The sequence below is a fragment of the Schistosoma haematobium genome, chromosome 4, assembly GCF_000699445.3.
Source record: "Schistosoma haematobium chromosome 4, whole genome shotgun sequence".
NCBI lineage: Eukaryota > Metazoa > Platyhelminthes > Trematoda > Strigeidida > Schistosomatidae > Schistosoma > Schistosoma haematobium.
Genome location: NC_067199.1, coordinates 44,831,372 through 44,852,927, shown reverse-complemented (window position 1 = coordinate 44,852,927; position 21,556 = coordinate 44,831,372). Strand labels below are relative to the sequence as shown.

The following is a 21,556-nucleotide window of genomic DNA, read 5'->3' as shown; positions in this document are numbered from 1 at the left end:
AAAGTACATTCTTAGTATATATTATCAATGTTAAAATTAGTCTATAAAATATTGAGAATGAGTAATCAAGACTGACAATTACAAATTCTATTGATTTTGATGAAAACAGATCCAAGTTAGCTGAGGAAACACATAGAAGGTAGTTTGATCTTAATAAGGGACTCCTTATCAATTTGTATTCACGATCACTAGATCAGGTGAATGTATCAGTTTTCAATTCAGCAAGTTTTATTTTAATGTTTATACAAATCGTATTGTGGTGCGTGCTACTTCTATTGATATAAGTAGTATATCAAGCGAGTTAAAAACGCAATGTCTGACAGCAGAAGATGGGGGGAGATCAAGAAAGGAAGAGCGACAACACAATGCAATTTGTAAGGAAACGCATGAACAATGAAATGTGGGATAATGGATTGATGTTTGCAACAGGAACAGTCCAGGTTGATATGATGGATTAATATTTTGCAAATTAACGATTTACCATATGGCTTTTCTATTTTACCAAGTAACTCTGTAATTCTGTGCTATATACAATTCGGTTGTCCTCACCTGTGTTCGCCTTCACTAAAGTATACCTAAAAGTTGATTGTATAGACTTATATTATATAAATAGTGTTTTGTATTTATAAATGAAGTTGAATCAATTCTGACACATTTTTGCTTCAACGAAATCATAGGATCTGGAATAGGTCACCTACAAGTCAGTTAGAAATTATTCTTAGCTGAATTGAATTTATTTTGCTTTTTCTTAGCATACTTGGTCAAAATTATACAAACACTAAATTAGGTAGCTGAAGATAATCGGTAAAGAATACGGGAGCTAGGTTTCTTGGGAATTGACAGTCGTTATCATAGCGTATCAATAGTTTTAAAGGGACTAATGTTTCGTGTGGAATCCTAGTCCGCCTACTGTCGAATACCTACCTCCAACCTGATCAATGGAACCCAATCACAACTAAACATTGATCACTAATCAGTGGTCAATTGATTGAGTATAGAATTAATACGCTAAATTATACCAACTCGCTACAGTTGGATAGAACTAGAAACGCCCAGGAGAGAGTGGGTTGGAGAATGCTTATCCGAAGCTTATGCTCCATTGAAGGTAACAGGCGTGGGGTAAGTAAGTAAAGTAAGTAAGTAAGTAAGTAAGTAAGTAAGTAAGTAAGTAAGTAAGTAAGTAAGTAAGTAAGTAAGTAAGTAAGTAAGTAAGTAAGTAAGTAAGTAAGTGAGTAAGTGAAGTGAGTAGTGAGTGAGTGAGTGAGTGAGTAGTAAGTGAGTGAGTGAAGTAGTGAGTGAGTAAGTAGTAAGTGAGTAGTGAGTGAGTGAGTGAAGTGAAGTGAAGTGAGTGAAGTGAGTAAGTAAGTAGGTAAGTGAGTGAGTAAGTGAAGTAAGTAAGTAAGTAAGTAAGTAAGTAAGTGAGTAAGTAAGTAAGTAAGTAAGTAAGTAAGTAAGTAAGTAAGTAAGTAAGTAAGTAAGTAAGTAAGTAAGTAAGTAAGTAAGTAAGGAAGGAAGGAAGGAAGGAAGGAAGGAAGGAAGCAAAATAAGTACATGAACTCAGTCATCTCTACTATTTAATCTGAATACAGCCTAACTATTGACAGTTTTATAGTGTTAAATTCATCAACTTAAAATGAAAATCACTTTCCATTTGATTAGATACTGTTAGAAATCATTATACACACTCCCCTTCAACCATCTCACTTCTCTAATTGTTTTCATCCATGAAACAAAGTCAAATTAAAGAAGAAAAAAAGAAAGAAAGAAAAAGAAGAAGAACATAAAGAGATTAATTATAATAGAAGTAATGGTATTCATATTATTAACAATACAATATTATCATTATTCATAATTGAAATAAACGAGCAATCATAGAAGTTTATTTTTGCTTTTCTTTTCTTTTTTTTGTTGTTGTTTGTTTTAGTTAATTTTAGTGCAACAAAAAACTGGGAGAGAGCAAAAAAAAATAATATTGATCAATAAATGATTCAATAGGGTAGTGGGTGTGATTAGTAGTTTGGATAGGAAGTGTATTTGTGAAAAATCAATAATAATTATAGTAATAATAAAACATAACAGTATTAGTAATAATAATAATAATAATAATAATAATAATAATAATGTAACAAACATTGTTTACCTTAGAACAGCAGTAATAATAATAATAATAATGAGTTGTAGGTAATAGGCGGTTAATACCATTGTCACTGATTTGTTTTTTTTCTGTTTTTTTTTAATTCTAACCATTCATTTTCATTGTGTGTGTGTTTTTCATTTATCGATTGTTTACTTCTTTTTATTGATTGATTTATTTATTAATAATGTGTGATAAATGAATTTCCTTATTGTAACTATGACATGTAAACATAATTGAATTGACAGAGAGAGAGAGAGAGAGAAAGAAAGAAAGGGGTGGGAGAGGGAGAAATAAACATGTTGTAAAAAGAAAAACATTCACTCAGACAAACACATACACACACATAGAATACCTCTTGTGAACGTATAGAAGTACAAGAACTATACACACATAAAAGAAGGTTGTAAAGTGTAAGAGTATGAATTCAAATGATTAAACATTAAACAACAGGTATATTGACGCATTCTATATATATATATATATATATATATATATATATATATATATATATATATATATATATATATATATATATACCTGTATTTGAGCAAGAAGATCGTACAATATGCACCATTATAAAATTACACATGATCGTAATATGGAAATAGATTGCATTTTTGTATTTATGAAAAACAAGGCAACTAATTTGAGTTTATTTATTATTAAAAATTCATTTAAATTATGATAACCCTGGTATAATAACATTTAGAAGAAGGGATTGATTGATAATAAAGAAACATCCCACCCCTTCATTATTACATAATTCATAAAACAAAATGAGGATAATGAAGATTGAAAGAAGAATGAATGATGTCTAGTTCACATGTATTGAATATGTGAATATACACAAATTAACACACGTACATACATACATACATACATACATACATGCATACATACATAAGCAGCTTCATGTAAACATGAATGAGAGGCAGAGGGGTAAATAAGGACTGGAAATATGGGTAATCAAATGATTAAGCAGAAAAAAAATTAAAGAAAAAGAGAAAATGAACATTGTGAGATATCAATTCATCATATTGACAACTACTGTCAATGTGTGTGTAAGGGGATGGTGGTGGTGGTGGTGGTGGCGGTGGGAGTAAACAAACACTTCTGCAATAATTCTGATAAAGATTTTTTCTTCCTTGAAAATATCTTAGACTTGTTCATTTCACAACATAAACACAACACATGATAAATAACTCTTCAAAAGTAGAATTACTGAAGTAGTAGTAGTAGTAGTAGTAGTAGTAGTAGTAGTAGTCGTACCTATGAATACGATAGAGACAAACTGAATACAATATACATACTCAACTTGCATGTGTGCATATCACTTTGCATATGCACAAGTTTATTTCTTATTAGCAAAAAAATATAGAGGGTAACTAAATTGATGTAAAGGGGTGTGTGTGTGTGTATGAGTGGTGTGTGACGCGAAAAAACTTAGTTGTTGAAGTGAAATAATAAATTCGTTAACCAGAAAAAAAAAGAGGAAATTCATTTATTGACGTATACCATTGGTTTCTTGTGAATACTGTTAAGTTGTTTGTTTTAAAAAAATAAGGAAACGAAGCCAAAAAAAAGAGAGCAAAAAGCAATTCGTTCATCGGCACTAGTGAATACACACACACACACAATAACAAACACAAATCATCATACACCTATATATATAATATAAAGGAGAAACTATGTAATCAGGTCTTGTTTGGTTATATCTCCATTTTGTGTAAACAAACATATACGTAAATAAAATAGATCAGTAGTATTTCGAATACTCAAAGAAAAAAAGAGATCAGACGAAATCAAAACGGATTAAATTAGCAGTAGTTCCAAAGAGAAGGATGGAGACAGATAGACATACACGCACAAAGGGACAGAGAGAGAGGGGGGAGTACAGAACATTAGCAAATCTCATGATTCGAGTCCGCACAACAACACACTGTACAAATATATATATGCATGAGATAGAGACAGAGGGATAAGAAACGGGTTCATTTCAATAAAAAAAGACAAGAGAAATATGATCATTATTGGATCAATTATTGATGATTTTTTTTTAGAAAAAAAAAGGCAACAATGAATACCTTGTTACAATACTACTATTAATATACTACTAATAATAGGCCAGAATTTAAAAAAAATTCTTTTTAAAAACTAATTATAATATTGAATAAAATCAAATGAGAAATTAAAGTAACATTGTCAATAATACAAATAATCTCTTGAATTATTAATTCTCTTATAAAATATTAAAGAGAAAAACAAAATAGAGAAATAATAATCAATATAGGCAACAAAAAGAAAAAGAAAAGAGAGAAGAGAACGAAGAAAAGCAAACGACCAAACAAACAACCGAAGAACTGAATGAAGATGAAAGATTGAGGAAATAACAAACGAACAATATAACGACGACGACGACAACAACAACAACAACAACAAGAACAACGTTACCTTAAAGCGAAAATAAAATGTATGTAATACATATTGTCTATCATTACATGTGTATATATAGTATATCAATATTGGAAGGAGGGATCATCAATTCATGAAAATAAGAATAAACAACAATAACAGCAGAGACAATGGCAACATCAACAATATAATGCTAATTACATACCGTTTATTTAAGAAAATTGAGCACGTACCCGCACACACACACACATACACGGACGTAGAGAGTTGTAGCTTATGTGTGGATGTGTGTGTATCAGAAAGAGAGAGAGAGAGAGATAGGGAGATTTTGTATATATGGAGGAAAGAAATACAAATTTCGCATATGTTTAGGTCTTTATAATAATTGATATGATCAACTATCTATTAGGGTAAAGTATGGATTAAAAAGGTATAATTCTGTATAGTGTTTAATCAATATATCGAGCGCTGACATCAATATCGATGCTCATGCTTTCATACAAACATAAACGCATAAGCGTATTTAAACAGATAGATATAATTAAGATTCATCCGGAGCATCAGCATCCACGTATTCAATACTAGAATTTTGACGTTGTCTAAATGCCAATGAACCAATACTTCTACGTTGCTCCAAATCAATATGTGGTCCAAGTCCCATACGGAATGCATCGACCACTTTCATCTGATGATAAGTAGAATAGGTTTCATCAATATTATTGATTGGAAGCAAGTAGGAGATAAGCAACAACAACAAAAAAAGAAACAAAAAAAGATTTTATTATTTGTGGAAAAATTCTTTAACTCTTAATGATGTTTACATATCTATGTGATTAAATACATTTAACAAAATAATATCTAAACATCTGGCTAGTCTACGTAACTAAGACAGGATTCGTTTGCTTCGTCATTCCTACATCATCTTTACATATTACACATATTGTATAAAATGAAATCATTGTCCCCCCCATCTATATCGGAGTTGGTAACTTATACAAAGATAAGATAAGCAATATTGTGATACATGCGACCATATGCCTTATTGATAGTCGTAGCAGTAATCAATTCTGAATAGTTTAAACAGATAAACAAACAAACAACGAATTACAGCTGTCATCAAAACTAGCCTAACACAAAGTCTATTTTGATAAACGGCAATAAACAAAGAGTGAGGGAGTGAGAGAGAGATTACGCAACTCATCGTAATCATTATAAGAATATTAGAGAAACAATCATATGTGAACAATGAGAAAATGTAAGACCCCCCTTTCGAGTGTCAGTCAACTAGTCATCCACAACGTAGAACCTATACGCATCAGTTCAAATTGCCATACCTCATAAGCACTATAAGGTAAACACCAAATTCATAGAAGTAATTACTTCAATGGTATTAATATATAAAAGACAGATTATGTATAGGGATATAGTACAGGAAGAAAGAATTAGTTTGTAGAAAGAAAGGCATAAAGTAATTTTAATTTTACAGTTTAAGTGAAGACAAAGAGTGTATACACCTACGCCATTATGATCGATTCTGTACCATGTCACCCAAAGTCGTGAAGACCTTAAATCAAGTAGATTGCATCTACCAACATGATTTAGACCAGAAATAAGTGCATTTTATAGACTGATGTCACGTATTAGTTTATTCACCCTTAACTTTCTACAATAATCAAAGCTGATGTATATAATTCAATATGGAAAATTTCAGTTAAGAATTTAGATCAACAATGATTTATAGAATGGTTATTGTTTACAAAGTCCAAACATATTATAAATATTGATGAAGTCATTGATAAATATTATTGAATAACAGTTACGATCCATCTACAATAAACGTACTAGACATTAACTGCTTAGCTATAAAATCTGTTTATTACTGTTATCAAAGTAATTTCAGTTAGACAACTATTGAAAACCAAGGAGCACTGACAAACAACTGTCTAATCCTCGTTTAAGACTTTAACAATATGCATTTATGACCCTACGAAAGATCTTTAAGGTTCTATGGAAAGTGTTATCCTAGTGATTTATAGTATTAACTTTATTAAATATATTGCCCACGATCATCCCTAAGAGTTATTTGTGACATATAGTTGAATTTCACTGAAATGTTGGGTAGTAAGAGATAGTCAGTAAGAAATCCTTTTCATTCTAGGTTTCGTATTAGTTTGAACCAATCGAGCTATACTGGCTGGAACAATCACTCCTCAAGGTTCTATCATGCCACACAGGTTGGTTGAAGAGCAGTAAGACTAAAAGCAGCTAACCCAAGGTCCGATAATCTTGATGGAACCGAAATTCCCAGCTTCAAAATTTGAAACATTATCGTTGAGTTATTCCAGTAGTGATTGTAGAGAAGTCACTGGTGCTCATTTAATGATCAATCCAATTGTAAGTAAGTTAGTCTCCAACAGTTATAAATTCTCACAACAAACTTTCAAAAAGTTAACTCGTAAAAGGTCACCAGCCAAAGACATGATTATCCAGTTGGTGAAGGAAATCGGTTCATTTTTTTGGTGGGTGAAGGGAGAATTTTCCTTCATATACGTTTGTTTATTCACCTGAAGAAGCGACATACATTAAACTGGAAAAAAACATCACCAATTGAATGCTCTACTCATTGGGATTCAACAAATATATACGATCACTGTTTTAATATAAACAATTCATCCAATGATCAAGTCAAACTTGGGTATAATTATACTTAATTTTTTTGTGAAAAAAAAACAGAATCCCGCACCGCTGAGGAGTCCTATATTAGGACGAAACGATCGTCCTACTACTACTACTTCCAGCTTTTTAATCGTAGTCAACACATTCATGACATAAATATATATTCAACAATCTCTACAATCCTATATTGATAAAACAAAGAATGTCGTCAAGTGGAATTGTATATAATTATTTAGTGACTATGTTTTATTAAACATATATATATATTATATACTTACTCCTTTGAAGAATTAGTATCATTTCAATTATTAAAACAACACATTCTCTGCAATATGTTCTGCTATCGGCTATGTTTAGTAATATTGTAAAAGTACACACACACACAAACACAAACAGAAACACGATCACACACACACACACAGACACCATGGCGTTAGAAATAAACTTGACAAAAAGGTAATAAATAAAATGGATAAGTAACACAATTAGTTAGTATTGTTGCCATGTTAACAAATGAAATCCAATTTTCAAAGTTGATTTTTTTCTTTTACATTTCAACTATAAACTATATAACTAAAAATTGTATACACAATAAAACGTACAAACGCGTGCGCACGTACGTACGTACACACAACACACACACACACACACGCAAGTTATGGTTGAATTCATACAAGAAAGAATGTATGATAAAACAATCCACTGTGATAACACAAATAAAATAATTCTAGTGTTACACAATTATCCATCTTATCATTCAATAGATCTAAATAGTTTCATCACTAATAAGAAAATAAGATCAATTGACACCTGTTATGTTCACATGGTAACACACACACACACCCACAGAGCGAGAGAGAAAGAGAGAGGAAATGTAGGAGGGAAAAGAGTATGATTACAATATGACTCTATAAGAAATCAAAGTTCCAATACTTTTTCGGTAAATTTCAGTCATAGTTATCATGTAGTTTCAATATTTAATTAAAACAGGCGTAAGTAAGTTGAGCTAATTGTCTAGTGATAGACATTTTTTTGTTTGTTTGTTACAAGTTACATTATACTTGGATTATAGTTAACAGTAGAATCAATTGTTAACATTAATACTCTAGTAAACATGTATCTTAGATTCCATTATTAAAATAACAATAATAGAGGAAGTGTATACTTCGATTCAGTCGTAAATAATAATTCATACACTTTAATTGTATGAGAATTAATGATACTACCCTACTAAACTATCTAAACAGATCTGTATAAAGCATGGTTCAAAACTGTAATTCAATCAGTTTAAGGTCAAGTGCTCTAATCTATGAAATTGAGAGGATAAAAACCGAATGTCCGGCGTTTTAATCAGGTTAATGGATACGATGGATCCATCTACATGAGTTAGAAAACCCTGATTCCAAACCAATGATGTAAGATGGGTTCTATGATCCTAAAGGAATGAATGGCGTATAAACATGTTGTTGGTTACTGGCCACGTAACACTGCTCCACCACCTTGTGGATTAAACCTTGGAGTCGAAGACTCTGGGTGTGACTCCCTAAGGAAACCACCTGATTCAGTCCGAGCACCCGGTCAATATCACAGCTCACACACAAATCAAGTGACTTGTGTGTGGCGCATATGTATTCGGTGCTCCGTTTGTACCAATATTTATGTGTTCAAATAAATAAATAAAATAAATAACCACAGATCGATCAGTTTCCAGTTGTAAATAAAGGATATGTGAATATGAATAAGTGTTGAATGTATACTTATAATTTAGAGGTTATATTTAGGCAATACCGTTTCAAGGCTAAAAGAAAAGAGGAAGACCAAAGAACACATTACTTCGAGAAACGGGGACAGACATAAGAAAAATGAACAAAAATTGGATAGAATTGGAAACGAAGGCCCAGGACAGAGTGGGTTGGAGAATGCTGGTCGGTGGCCTATGCTCCATTGCAAGTAACACGCTTAAGTAAGTAATTTAGGCAAGATAAAATAATGACATGAGTTGTACGTAATTAAAGTAACTCTTTGAATACTGTTAGTAAATGATGAAAGTTATTTTGTCCAAATACTAGAAGTTGTAGAATGGCGAATACAATGAGAAGGTTATATATTTGTTGTTTTGTTTTTTTTGTTAGCGTTAATGTTTTGGATGGAATTAATGAGTAATTAGAAAGTGAAAAGCGTTGATATGATTAGATGAAAATGTATTGGAAATGGATATACAATTATATCACCTTCAATTCAACACATATGTTGTAGAGATTATTGAGATCTTGAATAGATCAATCTTTGACTACTATTGAATACTTGGAAGTCGTGAACAATGGTGCTAATCTGTGTCGAGTATAAGGAAGTTATCTATCGAAAACCATAAAACATAGTCGCAGAATTTCGCGGTATAGTTGAGATTAGGCATTAATACCGTTAGATGCCGGTTCAACAGTCTACAAGTTAAGCATTGTTGCACGAGACCAAATATCTTACATTCAAATCCTGTATGCAGGATCGTGGATAAGAGCACTGATGAGAAATCCTGTAGTAGAACGAAACAGTCATCTAGTACTTCTAAATGTTCAATAGTAGTCTAACATTGATCGATTCATGATCTTAATCAAAAACATATTATTATTATTATTATCAAATTAATAAGTTGATCAATTGAAGTCATCCTTTCAATATTGGATATTTTAATCGAAATTAAAATTTGACAACTTTATACAAGAATTTCTCTATTGTTACTTGATTATACTTTACTTTCCTTTTCTTTTCCTTTTCAAAGTGTAATCATTTCAAATAATTAATTTGACAATTAAAACAATCGAGTAAAGTTGACAAGTTGAACATGTACAACTATGATTACAGAAAGAGGTATATATATATATATATATATATGTGCGTGTGTGTGTGTGTGTGATTTCGTTGGCACCTTAACAAGTTTTATGAATATAATGAGCGGAAACTTCGTTCACTCTGACACAATGATAATTAGGAGAGTAAGATAATCAATGCGCAAACACAAATACACACAAACAAAAGTTTCAACAATTGAGATCATGAATCAATTGAAGCTAGATCACCATGGAAAACTTGGAAGCACCGGTACTTTTTAACTTGAGTTTATTCATAAACCTGTGTAGAGTAATGATTAATTTACAAACATACCGAAGCATTAATACATTTATTTTCTTGGATTATTATTTAATTTAACGTACATACTTCCTTATGCTTATTATCCATCATGGAGAACCATAGTTCGCTCACCAGCATTCTCCATCGAGATTTGTCCTGAGCAATCCTCCTTTGTTCTTTCCAATTGCTATTCATCCTTTTCATATCTGCTTCCAATTCCTGGTGCAGTGTAATCTTTGGCATTCCTCTTTTCCGTTTCCCTTCATGATTCCAAGTTAGCATCTGAATCTCCATCAGATCCTCATTGTTTATCGATGATGCTTTTCAGCTACGTGAAAGTTGACACATTTCCCAGAGTTGCTTCATGAAGTGTGATTGACTTGGTGCTTAATGTGTTGTATTTGAGGATCTTGCTTTTACCATTGTGTATGTTGAAGCCTGATGGAGTAGAGGCTTCTGTTACACTAGCTGTCTTAACCTGCATTTGTTGATGTGCATGGGATAGAAGGGATAGGTTATCGATGAATTCAAAATCGTCTAGTTGCATCTAAGCTGTTCAATGTATACCGTGCTTCCCGTCAAATGTGGAAGTCTTCATAATCCAGTCAACCACTAGAAGAAAGTGACAGTAGACAGTACTGTCTGACATCGGTCCTTGCATGGAATGTGTCTGTCAGCTGACCTCCATGCACGACTTTGCAGTGTAGTCCGTCGTATGAATTCCTGATGATGTTGACGATTATCATAGGTACTCCATAGTATCGAAGAAATTTCCATAATGTTCTCCTATCCACACTGTCAAATGCTTTCTCATAATCAAGAAAATTGATTTATGGTAACGAGTTTCATTCAATTGACAGTTCAACGATGATCCGTAGTGTCGCGATTTGGTCTGTGCACGATCGATCCTTACGAACTCCAGCTTGTTGATTTCGAAGTTTGGCGTCTATTGAGTCTTTCATCCGGTCCAACGACACTCTGTTGAGAACCTTTTCTAGCACTAATAGTAGTCTGATGTCTTTAATTCGGCATACAGTCCATGTATTCAATCATTTAGTTAATTAAGTAGATTTATACATAAATAAATAATGTATACATTAAAATAGTTGATTACTTGTTGTCTCCACCAAAAATATTATGGATCCATCTATTTTCTATTTATCCAGTTCAACTTTATCTAGATCCTAATTAAAGTTAGAATCTTCGATACGAACATCAAGACAGTTCTCCTGCACGTAGCTCAAACTTGAACAACTATTACAAGCATCATCAAGAACGTACAAGTATTTATCAACAACTATCTACACAAGATACTCAAAATCCGTTGACCGGAAACCATCAGTAACAGCCTTTTGTGGGAGAGAACAAACCAACTTCCAGCTGAAGAGGAAATTAGGAAAAGACGTTGGAAGTGGATAGGACATACATTACGGAAATCATCAAACTGCATGACGAGACAAGTGCTAACTTGGAATCCTGAAAAGAAACGGAAAAGACATAGGCCAAAGTACACACTTCACAGAGAATTGGAAACAGATATGAAAAGGATGAATAACAACTGAAAAGTATTGTCCAAACCAGATTTGGATGAAGAATGCTGGGGGGGAAGTGGCTTATGCTTCCCCATGAGGGGTAACAGGCGTAAGTCAGTATTTCAGTAATACCCCTATTGATATAAACATATATAGATAAAACAATTCGAAAATTAATTTTAAAGAGAAAACAAACAAACACTTTCTTAAACAAGTTATGCAATAAGTTTTCTATTTATTTCCTTCATTTCATCTTCTTTATCAAAGACAAATACTTACGTCATCATCATCATCATCATCAAGAAACTTGCTTTCGTTGTCATCATCACCATCATTTTTTGTTGATGATTTAGTTAACATGGATGTTTTTCTTTTTTAATAAACAGACACACACACACACACATACACACAAACTGTAAACACAATTCATGTCATAAACAGTTTTCGAATATTTAACATTAAGTAATGTACATTTAGGTTTAAGCTAATTTATAAAGAAGCGATGAAAGAGATGAGAGTTAAATGATTATTTCACCGATTATGGTAAAGATAAAATACATCGATTCTAGTGAATTGATAATAAGAAAACAAGAAAAAAATCTTGGCATGGATATGAAAATAAAACAAACCTGATTAATCGATTGGTTGTTGTTGCTATTGTTGTTTAAAAACATAATTTAAGGCATATTACTTACTTAAGTCTGTTACTTCTTGTGGAGGAGCATAGTCCGCTCACCAGCACTCGCCATCCAATCCTGTCCTGGTCAATCCTTTCCAGCTACTTTCAGTTGTTATTCATCCATTTCATATCTGCTTCTGTTATCCGACGTAATGTGTTCTTTGGCCTTCCTCTTTTCCGCTTCCCTTCAGGATTCCAAGTTGGGGCTTACCTCGTGATGCAGTTTGATGATTTCCTTAATGTATGTCCTATCCATTTCCAACGTCTTTTCCTAATTTCTTCAGCTGGAAGTTGGTTTGTTCTCTCCCACAGTAGGCTGTTGCTGATGGTATCCGGCCAATGGATGTTGAGTATCTTGCGAAGACAGCTATTTATAAATACTTGTATCTTCTTGATGATGGTTGTAGTAGTTGTTCAAGTTTCAGCTCCATACAGTAGAACTGCCTTGATGTTGCTATTGAAGATTCTCACTTTGATATTGGTTGGAAGTTGTTTTGAGTTCCATATGTTCTTCAATTGTAGGAATGTGGCCCTTGCTTTGCCAATCCTTGCCTTTACGTCTGCATATGAGCCTCCTTGTTCATCGTGATGCTTCCCAGGTATGTGAAGGATTCTACATCTTCCTGAGTTTCGCCATCAAGAGTGATTGGATTGGTGTTCTCCGTGTTGTATATGAGGACCCTGGTTTTTCCCTTGTGTATGTTGGGGCCTACTGATGCAGAGACTGCTGCTAAACTGGCTGTCTTTATCTGCATTCGTTCGTGTGTATGGTATAGGAGGGCTAGGTCATCTGCGAAGTCCAAATCGTCTAATTGGTTCTGAGCTGTCCATTGTATTCCGTGTTTCCCCTCAAATGTGACATAAACATTTGTATATCATAGAACAAATTTAATATTCAATACTAGTCATGATTATTATTTCTTGGATTCTATGTGAATGATCTTTACAACTAGACATTATCAAGCTATTCCATTTGTACTAGATCTATTCATTTACCTATTCTATTTCTTAATCTGTATGTATTTATCTAAAACAAAAAATCCAAAAGAAAACCTAACCGTTCAGAGGAAGCTTGAGTAGTTTGCAATTTATCAACTTACCTCTATAGGATAATTTATGATGTAAAGAAATACTACTGAATTGATAACATATACTAAATTATTTAAGAGAAATCTATAAATTCCATTTGGATATAAACATATACTTATATCCTGAATTCAGTAGTAAGAAAATTTAAAGACAAAAAAATTAAGTGGACCAGATAGTTTAATGATGAAATAAACACATGCATCAATTGAACTCAATATAGTTTACTGATGTTCTTTTTAATTATAAAACATGCCCAATTATTTTATAATATAAAAGAAATATAGAATAAATTAAAGATAATTATGAATGCGCATATACATATATTAAAGAGGATAATGCATGGAACAGTTGGAAAATGCTCATCAATGTTTACATTATGCATTTGAATCAAACTAAAATGTAAAAGAGACGAGCTAGTTGAAGATGCATATCAATAAAAAACTTTATATTGTTAGAATTAGAAACTATATGAATAGTAAAAGAAGATAGGAAATGTATGTAAGAGACATGCAAAATTAGTGGGAGGGTAATAACAATGTTTAATATCGAAGGCGTCAGTAAAGTAAGTAAGTAAGTAAGTAAGTAAGTAAGTAAGTAAGTAAGTAAGTAAGTAAGTAAGTAAGTAAGTAAATAAATAAATAAATAAATAAATAAATAAATAAATAAATTTGTATGTATGTGGATATGTAGGTATAATCTGTCTTGATCATAACTTTTTTCTCATTAAAAGTTTGGAAATTAAGTCAATACAATGTAAAATCTGTATATACATATTGAGATGATAGGAAAATAAAAGAGAGAATAAGAGGATAAGGAGATTGATAAGAATATCACAGTTATATGCCTTATGGTATGGATGATTCATATGAAAATAACTTTTTACAATAAATTCCATGATGGTCGAGCTTCAATTGACTCATGATATCCACAAAAACATCCTTCTGTTACTAATCAACATATGCTCACTAGTGACTGACTTCAAGAGGTATTTCCTGAAGTTCTAGTGAGAAGCGATGGCCAGTGGAGTTCAGCTGGGTCAGTTGTGAGATAGTAACTCACTGATGACGATGGTGGATGTGTTGCTCAATTTCGTGGATTAATTGAAGTTAGACATTGACACAGTAGGATGCCGACCGGTTCAGTGGTCTAGTGTTTAAGCGTTTGCGTGCGAGACCGATAGGTCCTGGGTTGAAATCCCACGAAGCGGAGTTGTGGATGCGCACTGCTGACGAGTCCCATAATAGGACGAAACAGCTATCTAGTGCTTCCAGATTTTCCATAATGGTCTAGCTTCAATTGACTCATGATCTCAACTATTGATATAAACAATTTTGATATTATATATAGCCATCTTAGCACTAATAGTATAATCAGATTTCAGAGATAACAAATATGATACTCCATAAAAATAAGGGGGAATATCCAAAGGTTATATATATGTGTATGTGTATTATTTAAAATGTATGTATTACTTCAATTAATACACACATACACACAAACACAAACAAAGTGCTTTCTCATCTATTACTCACTATGTATAGATGTATTTGTTTTTTTGTAAGGTGCAAACACAGCAAAACAACAAAATACTTATATTCATCAAAATGAATAAAGTGAGTATAGTATCTAGTAAATAATAAGTAGTGTATATAAGTGTATATAAAATAAACAATTTAGTAAGTGTTTAGATGTTATTATCAATAAGAGTTACATCAATTGTCTAGGTTATGATTATTATGATTAGCAATTACATGTATTACTTTATTTTGTTTAGTTAAATATATAAACAAGGGTACAAAGAGTCATTATAAATATATGTATGCCACACTTCATCATTTGATTTATATGAAGGCTGTTCTATTGCCTAGGTGCTCAAAATAGAAGCAGATGGTTTGCTTAAAGAGCCATACATTTGATCTAAAGATCTAATCTATAAGATAATAGAGCATAACATTATGTATTATCATAATTATTTAGATGCCTGACAAAATAGAAATATCTCCGACCATCTAGTACTTTTTATTTTTGAGAGAAACAAATTGAAATTTTATTAAATTCCAAAAAAACCACCTAGAAATACTTACAATACACTTAATATTCAATGTATACATCGATGTATGTATACACGCACTATTGATAAGAGACATGAAAATAAGTAGTACTTACTAGACCATAATAACAATAATAACAATTTCAACAGTTGAGTTCATGAGTCAATTGAAGCTAGACCATCATGGGAGACCTGGAAACAATGGATGGCCGTTTCGTCCCATTGTGGGACTCCTCAGCTCAGTAGTGACTAACTTCAAAAGATATATCCTGAAGTTCTAGTGAGAAGCAGTGACCAGTGGAGTTTAACCAGGTCTGTTGTCAGGTATCAGCTCACTGAAGACAATTGTATACGGTAGCGCAACTTCGTGGATTGGTTGAAGTTAGACATTGACACCATTGGATACCGGCTCAGTGGTCTAGTTGGTTAAGCGCTTGGCGTGAGACTGATAGGCCCTGGGCCCGAATCCCGCGGGCTGCGGGATCGTGGGTGCGCACTGCTGATGAGTCCCATACTAGGACGAAGCGGCCGTCAAACAGTGCTTTCAGGTTTACCATGGTGATCTAGCTTCAATTGACTCATGATTTCAACCAGTGACAAAAGAGATATGTTTAAATGAACATGTATACACATATAGTTGAAGATAGTTTTACATAGACAGATACACATCTCTCTATATGTAGTACACGAGAAAAACAATAATGATGTTTGAAAGGAAGAAAACATTGAATTTCATTGAAAAACTATATGTATAAGAAACAAGATGAATAAATATATAACAATCTGATAAGTGAAATGACAACAACTTCAATAGTGTCATATTTCCTAGTCTTGATTTACTTTAAGAAAAAGAAGAAAGAAAAAAAGGCATCATCTCTGAATGTCACAATATCAAAATGATACAACAAAAATGTTGACAATAATGTTGCTCTATTGAGAATTGATTGTAACATTCGATTGATTAAGAATGTATGACAATGAATACATAATCATCATACATTGATTGAAGATTTCAGATGTATGCAGCATTAGAAAAAAAAATAAGAGTAAATGATAGATTGTATTGTTTTAGATCTGTTGGAAACGCGCGCTCACACACTCATAAACAAATCACAATAATAAATATACCTTGGAAGAATGTGAAGTTATATTGGTATTCAGGAGGACTTGAATAGTATAGTCCAATTCTATGAAGCAAACATACAGTTATTAAGATCCCTAATGGGTCATATACACTCATTGTTATAACTTGTGGTCTGTGTGCCCTGTTAATGTATAACGTAATGATACCGCCAATTAGAGACCAGTGAATTATCGATTGGACCAATAACGCATTAGACAAGTACGAGCAGCCTAGAGTCCCTATCGGTCCTTCTTCCCGCCTAGCCCTGCCTGTTAAGTCCAGGACACTAATCTCAGCCTCTGCAATATGAATCATTTATTTCAAACATACTAAGTTTATATACAAATCAAACATACCACATCGTACCATAAAATAGGAAACAACATTTGTACAAAATTTAGCCAAGTGTGGCTGTGAATGTGGGAGGTAGTAATCAATAGACTGAGTACGACTCAAGAACGGTAAATCGTATAATAACAGTTCATAGGTCAAAATAAAGCTTATGACAAGAGGGACACGAATATGAATAGTTTAATTACTTAACAATTATACGATAAAAATATACGTGTAGTAATGATCCATAAATGGATTCCAAAAGTTACCATTCATTATTCTCACCAGGATATAACGCCAATATACAAGTACATAAAATGGAGGGAAGGAGGATGTATTCAGTTTAGACTATACTTAACATTCGGTTAAACACTTTCAGTACAATTTTATTATAACCCAAGTTGAATGAATATAATTATTCAACCACAGTCAAATGAACGTATCAAAATCAGTACAATTTATAGTTAGTTCACTTATAATTAAAAATAAACAGTTTAATAATTCAGAATAACACAATTTTAAAAGAGTACACTTAAAAAAAGAAATTGATGATTCTAGTTAAATTCCATTATGGTGTAAGCTACTTATATCGACATAAGTACTATATAACACCGACCGTTGTTGCTACCTCGACGTGGTGGTCAGGCTTGCCTATCGTGATGAACCAATACAGTTATATTGACTGCGACAATCGTTCCTCAAGGTCCTAACATGCCAGTCAGACACGTTGGTTGAAGAGCGGTAAGACTAATAGCAACAAACCCAAGGTCCGAAGGCGAAGTTGTACAGCTGACTGTACAGAAGTGTGACAGCAGTAAGGTATTTCCTTCAGACAACTAGCATGACAACGATGCTGTCTTCCCACAAGGAGGGGTGGGGTTAGAAATGGTTGACCCTAAAAATATACACCTCACCTTATCCCACGGATATCCGTCTCCGGTGGTAAGGTCTCAAGAAGTACGGAGCTAACACAAAAATTGCTCATAAAAAGGTCGTGTGTGACCGAACTCAAGCAGTTGTCCCTTGGGCACTACAGTCACGCTCTCAGGTCACTGAGACCACCTCTAATCCAAGTTCCTTTTCATGTACCTACCTCTAGAAGAACCCTTCCACGGTGTGGGCAATCGGGAATCGATAACCACCCTCATACCTCTAATCGCACTCAAGACCACTAACTACATAACACTAAGTTTAATAACTTGAAACTTCAAAGTACTATTATACATAACATATTATATATAAACTGGAAATTTATTGAGTAGTAACCAAACTAAACATAAAGATAACTTCTCCTTTGATAGTATGAATAATGACCGTAAAACTATAATAATCTATGAATTTATCTAGAAATATCATGAAGACATTCTCAAACATATGACATTAATTGTTTTAATATTCAATTCTGTTCTTGGTTGCCTTGATAAATCTCTTTCTCTGTATGTGATAAGTGTAAAAATAAACCGATCAACTTTAGATAAATTTTAAATAAGGTTGAAAAAAACTGTTCCATCTCTATAGATCCATAATGATGGCTAACAGATGTAGAATGAAACAAACCAAAAAAAAAACTGTCACGGTAGTTAAAACGTAAAACATGACATTACCTCCCCCCCTTTCATTCTAAGAAAATCAATTTCAATCTAAGATAACCAGTGGAATAAGTTGGTTGACTTTATATGCCGTTTCCGTGAATATATAGATCGTGTTTTTTCTGTCTGATGATTAATTATTACTTGACAGGAATCACTACATCATCAAGGTTTCATAAACTTGAGAACTTGTCAGTAGTAAAGTGTATCGGCAGTTTCAATGTAGCCGATATTCTCTCTCTGTGTGAGGGTTTTAAACTCATCACTCAGTGTCATACATAGAAATATTATCACTTAATTACTTGGATCTTCCATGAAAAACCGATATCAAGATTGAAGGTAGTTTCATAATAGTGTTTTTGAATAGATTTTAAAAAGAAAACACATAAATTCAATCCAATGATTAATTCATCTCACAGATTGAAATCATGAGTCAATTGAAGCTAGATCACCATGGTAAACCTGAAAGCACTGTTTGACGGCCGTTTCGTCCTAGTATGGGACTCATCAGCGGTGTGCATCCACGATCCCGCACCCCACGAGATTCGAACCCAGGACCTATCAGTCTCACGCCAAGCGCTTAACCAACTAGACCACTGAGCCAGTATCCAATGGTGTCAATGTCTAACTTCAACCAATCCATGAAGTTGCGCTACCGTATACAATTGTCTTCAGTGAGCTGATACCTGACAACAGACCTGGTTGAACTCCACTGATTAATTTATCATTCATTTCGATATTAAAGAGTTTGTGTTTTGTAGAGATCCTTCATTATTTTTACACATTCTCATTCATAAAATCTCATACAGCTTAGGGTACCTGTTTCAAGTTTCATCAATTAATGGATATACCATGATCCCTATACTTAATTAGAAAACAAAAAAATAGATCCGATTAGAAGTCAATATAATTGAATTATACATTCACGTGGATAAATAGAGAAATGAACTAACTAATCGATTTTATTACATAATCAATCAAAATATATGAGCTCATTTCATTGATTATTTATACCTCCTTTTTATGATGTTATAATGAACATGATCCTTTAATGGAAATGTGCCTTATCAACTAAATTAACCTATCGATTTTCTTCCGTAAAAATTAAAAAAAAAACAACCCAAAATCAAACAACCCTACTCAAATAGTTTTAATGTTCATTATTCTAATTATAAAAATACAATGGAACAGATGACATAGATAGTTATTATGTAATTTAATGGTATTCAAAAACAAACCATTCAGTCAAATTAGACACCTTGTTTCCCTAAATATGTATAAGTATATATATATATATATATATATATATATATATATATATATATATATATATATATATATATATATAAATGTTTTATTTGTTGCTTAAAAACAGTTTGTTTTGTGTTCTTTTAAAAGAAGTAAATAATAGAACAAAGTAAAGAGGACAAAACAACAACAAAAAAGAGAAAAAGATCTCTTTAAATAGAAGTAAAGAATTATGAATATGATTAGATGTTGTCATGGCAACTAAATTGATTGAAGATAGCATAGTTGACTAATGATTTGACAATCTAATAAATAATAAGGAGATTGAAGTAAAACAAATAACAAAACAACAACAAAAATAAAGAACAAATATGCACACAAATAGTTGAATATAAGATAAGTAGGTATAAGGGTAGTATGCATAAGTGAAACATAACAACCACAGCGATAATAAAATGAAAGCTAAACAAAAGCTGGAAAACGTTATATCACATATAACAACAACAACAACAACGACATCGACAACAACAACAACAACAGGAACAGGAACAACACCGAAGCAATCGTTTTTCTTTATGTATAAAAAAAAATAATAAAAACAAACAAACAAACAACCCCACAAGGAGTTTAGTTAGTTACTTTCGTGAAAGGCCACTTACAGCTTGCATCTAGAAAAATGATAAATAAAAAATGTAAATGAAGAAATGTGAGGGATATTTATTTATTTGTGGATTGATTAGATAATTGTTGGTTAGTTGTATGAGGTAACAGAGGGAGGGGATTGGTGGAAACAGAGTAAAATATATAGAAGCATATAAATATACGATGGAATGTAAATAAGTACATAAGTAATTGTAAATATGCGAATAATAATAATAATAATAATAATAATAATAATAATATTCACTAACTTCATCTAGCAATAACAATGTGAGTTTTTGTTGTTGAGATCATGAACCAACTGATGCTAGACCACCATTGAAAACCTGGAAGTATTTGACGGTCATTTCATCCTACTGTGAGACTCCTCAACAGTGCGCATCCATGATCCAACCCAGGAAATCGATCTCTCGAGCGAACGTTTAAACTCTAGACCACTGATTCGGTATCCAACGGTGTTAATGTCTAACTTCAACTACCCCACGAAATTCCGTGACCATCCTCTATTGTCTGAGGTAGATACCTGTCTCTACCCGACACGGACTAGCTCCACTGATCATGGCTCCTTACTAGAACTCCGAAAATTCCCTCAATCGGTTCATGATCTCAATAAAAAAATTAACAATCTCCACAACCCTATACTGATAACAATGTAATTGTCAGAGTTACTTGATCTGAAACATGATCTCGAAATTTGACTATTGACATTTTAGCCAATAAATGAGACTGATTAAATGGAGTTTTCCATATTGACAACAGGGAAACTGAAATCTTTGTATATAATAATTTCATACTAGGATGAAACGACCATTCAGTACGTCCAAGTTTTGAATGGTAGTCTAACATTAATCGATTTATGATCTCAATTAAAACTCAACAATCTCAACAACCCTATACTGGTA

At 32.6% G+C, this 21,556-nt stretch overlaps 1 protein-coding gene across 2 annotated transcripts in view; it reads right to left on the bottom strand.

Moving 5' to 3' along the window:
* Positions 1-1,410: 1,410 nt before the first annotated feature.
* The window catches only part of ATP2B1_3 (ATPase, Ca transporting, plasma membrane), a 163,999-nt gene continuing 143,853 nt past the window's right edge, over positions 1,411-21,556 (bottom strand). Inside the window, exon 17 of one of the 2 annotated variants that reach the window (XM_012937249.3) lies at positions 1,411-5,234. In XM_012937249.3, the coding sequence (XP_012792703.2) occupies positions 5,091-5,234 (144 nt within the window). In that variant the 3' untranslated portion in view covers positions 1,411-5,090. Of the gene's footprint in view, positions 20,663-21,556 lie in introns of both variants that reach the window. The other variant, XM_051216531.1, reaches the window with a different exon arrangement.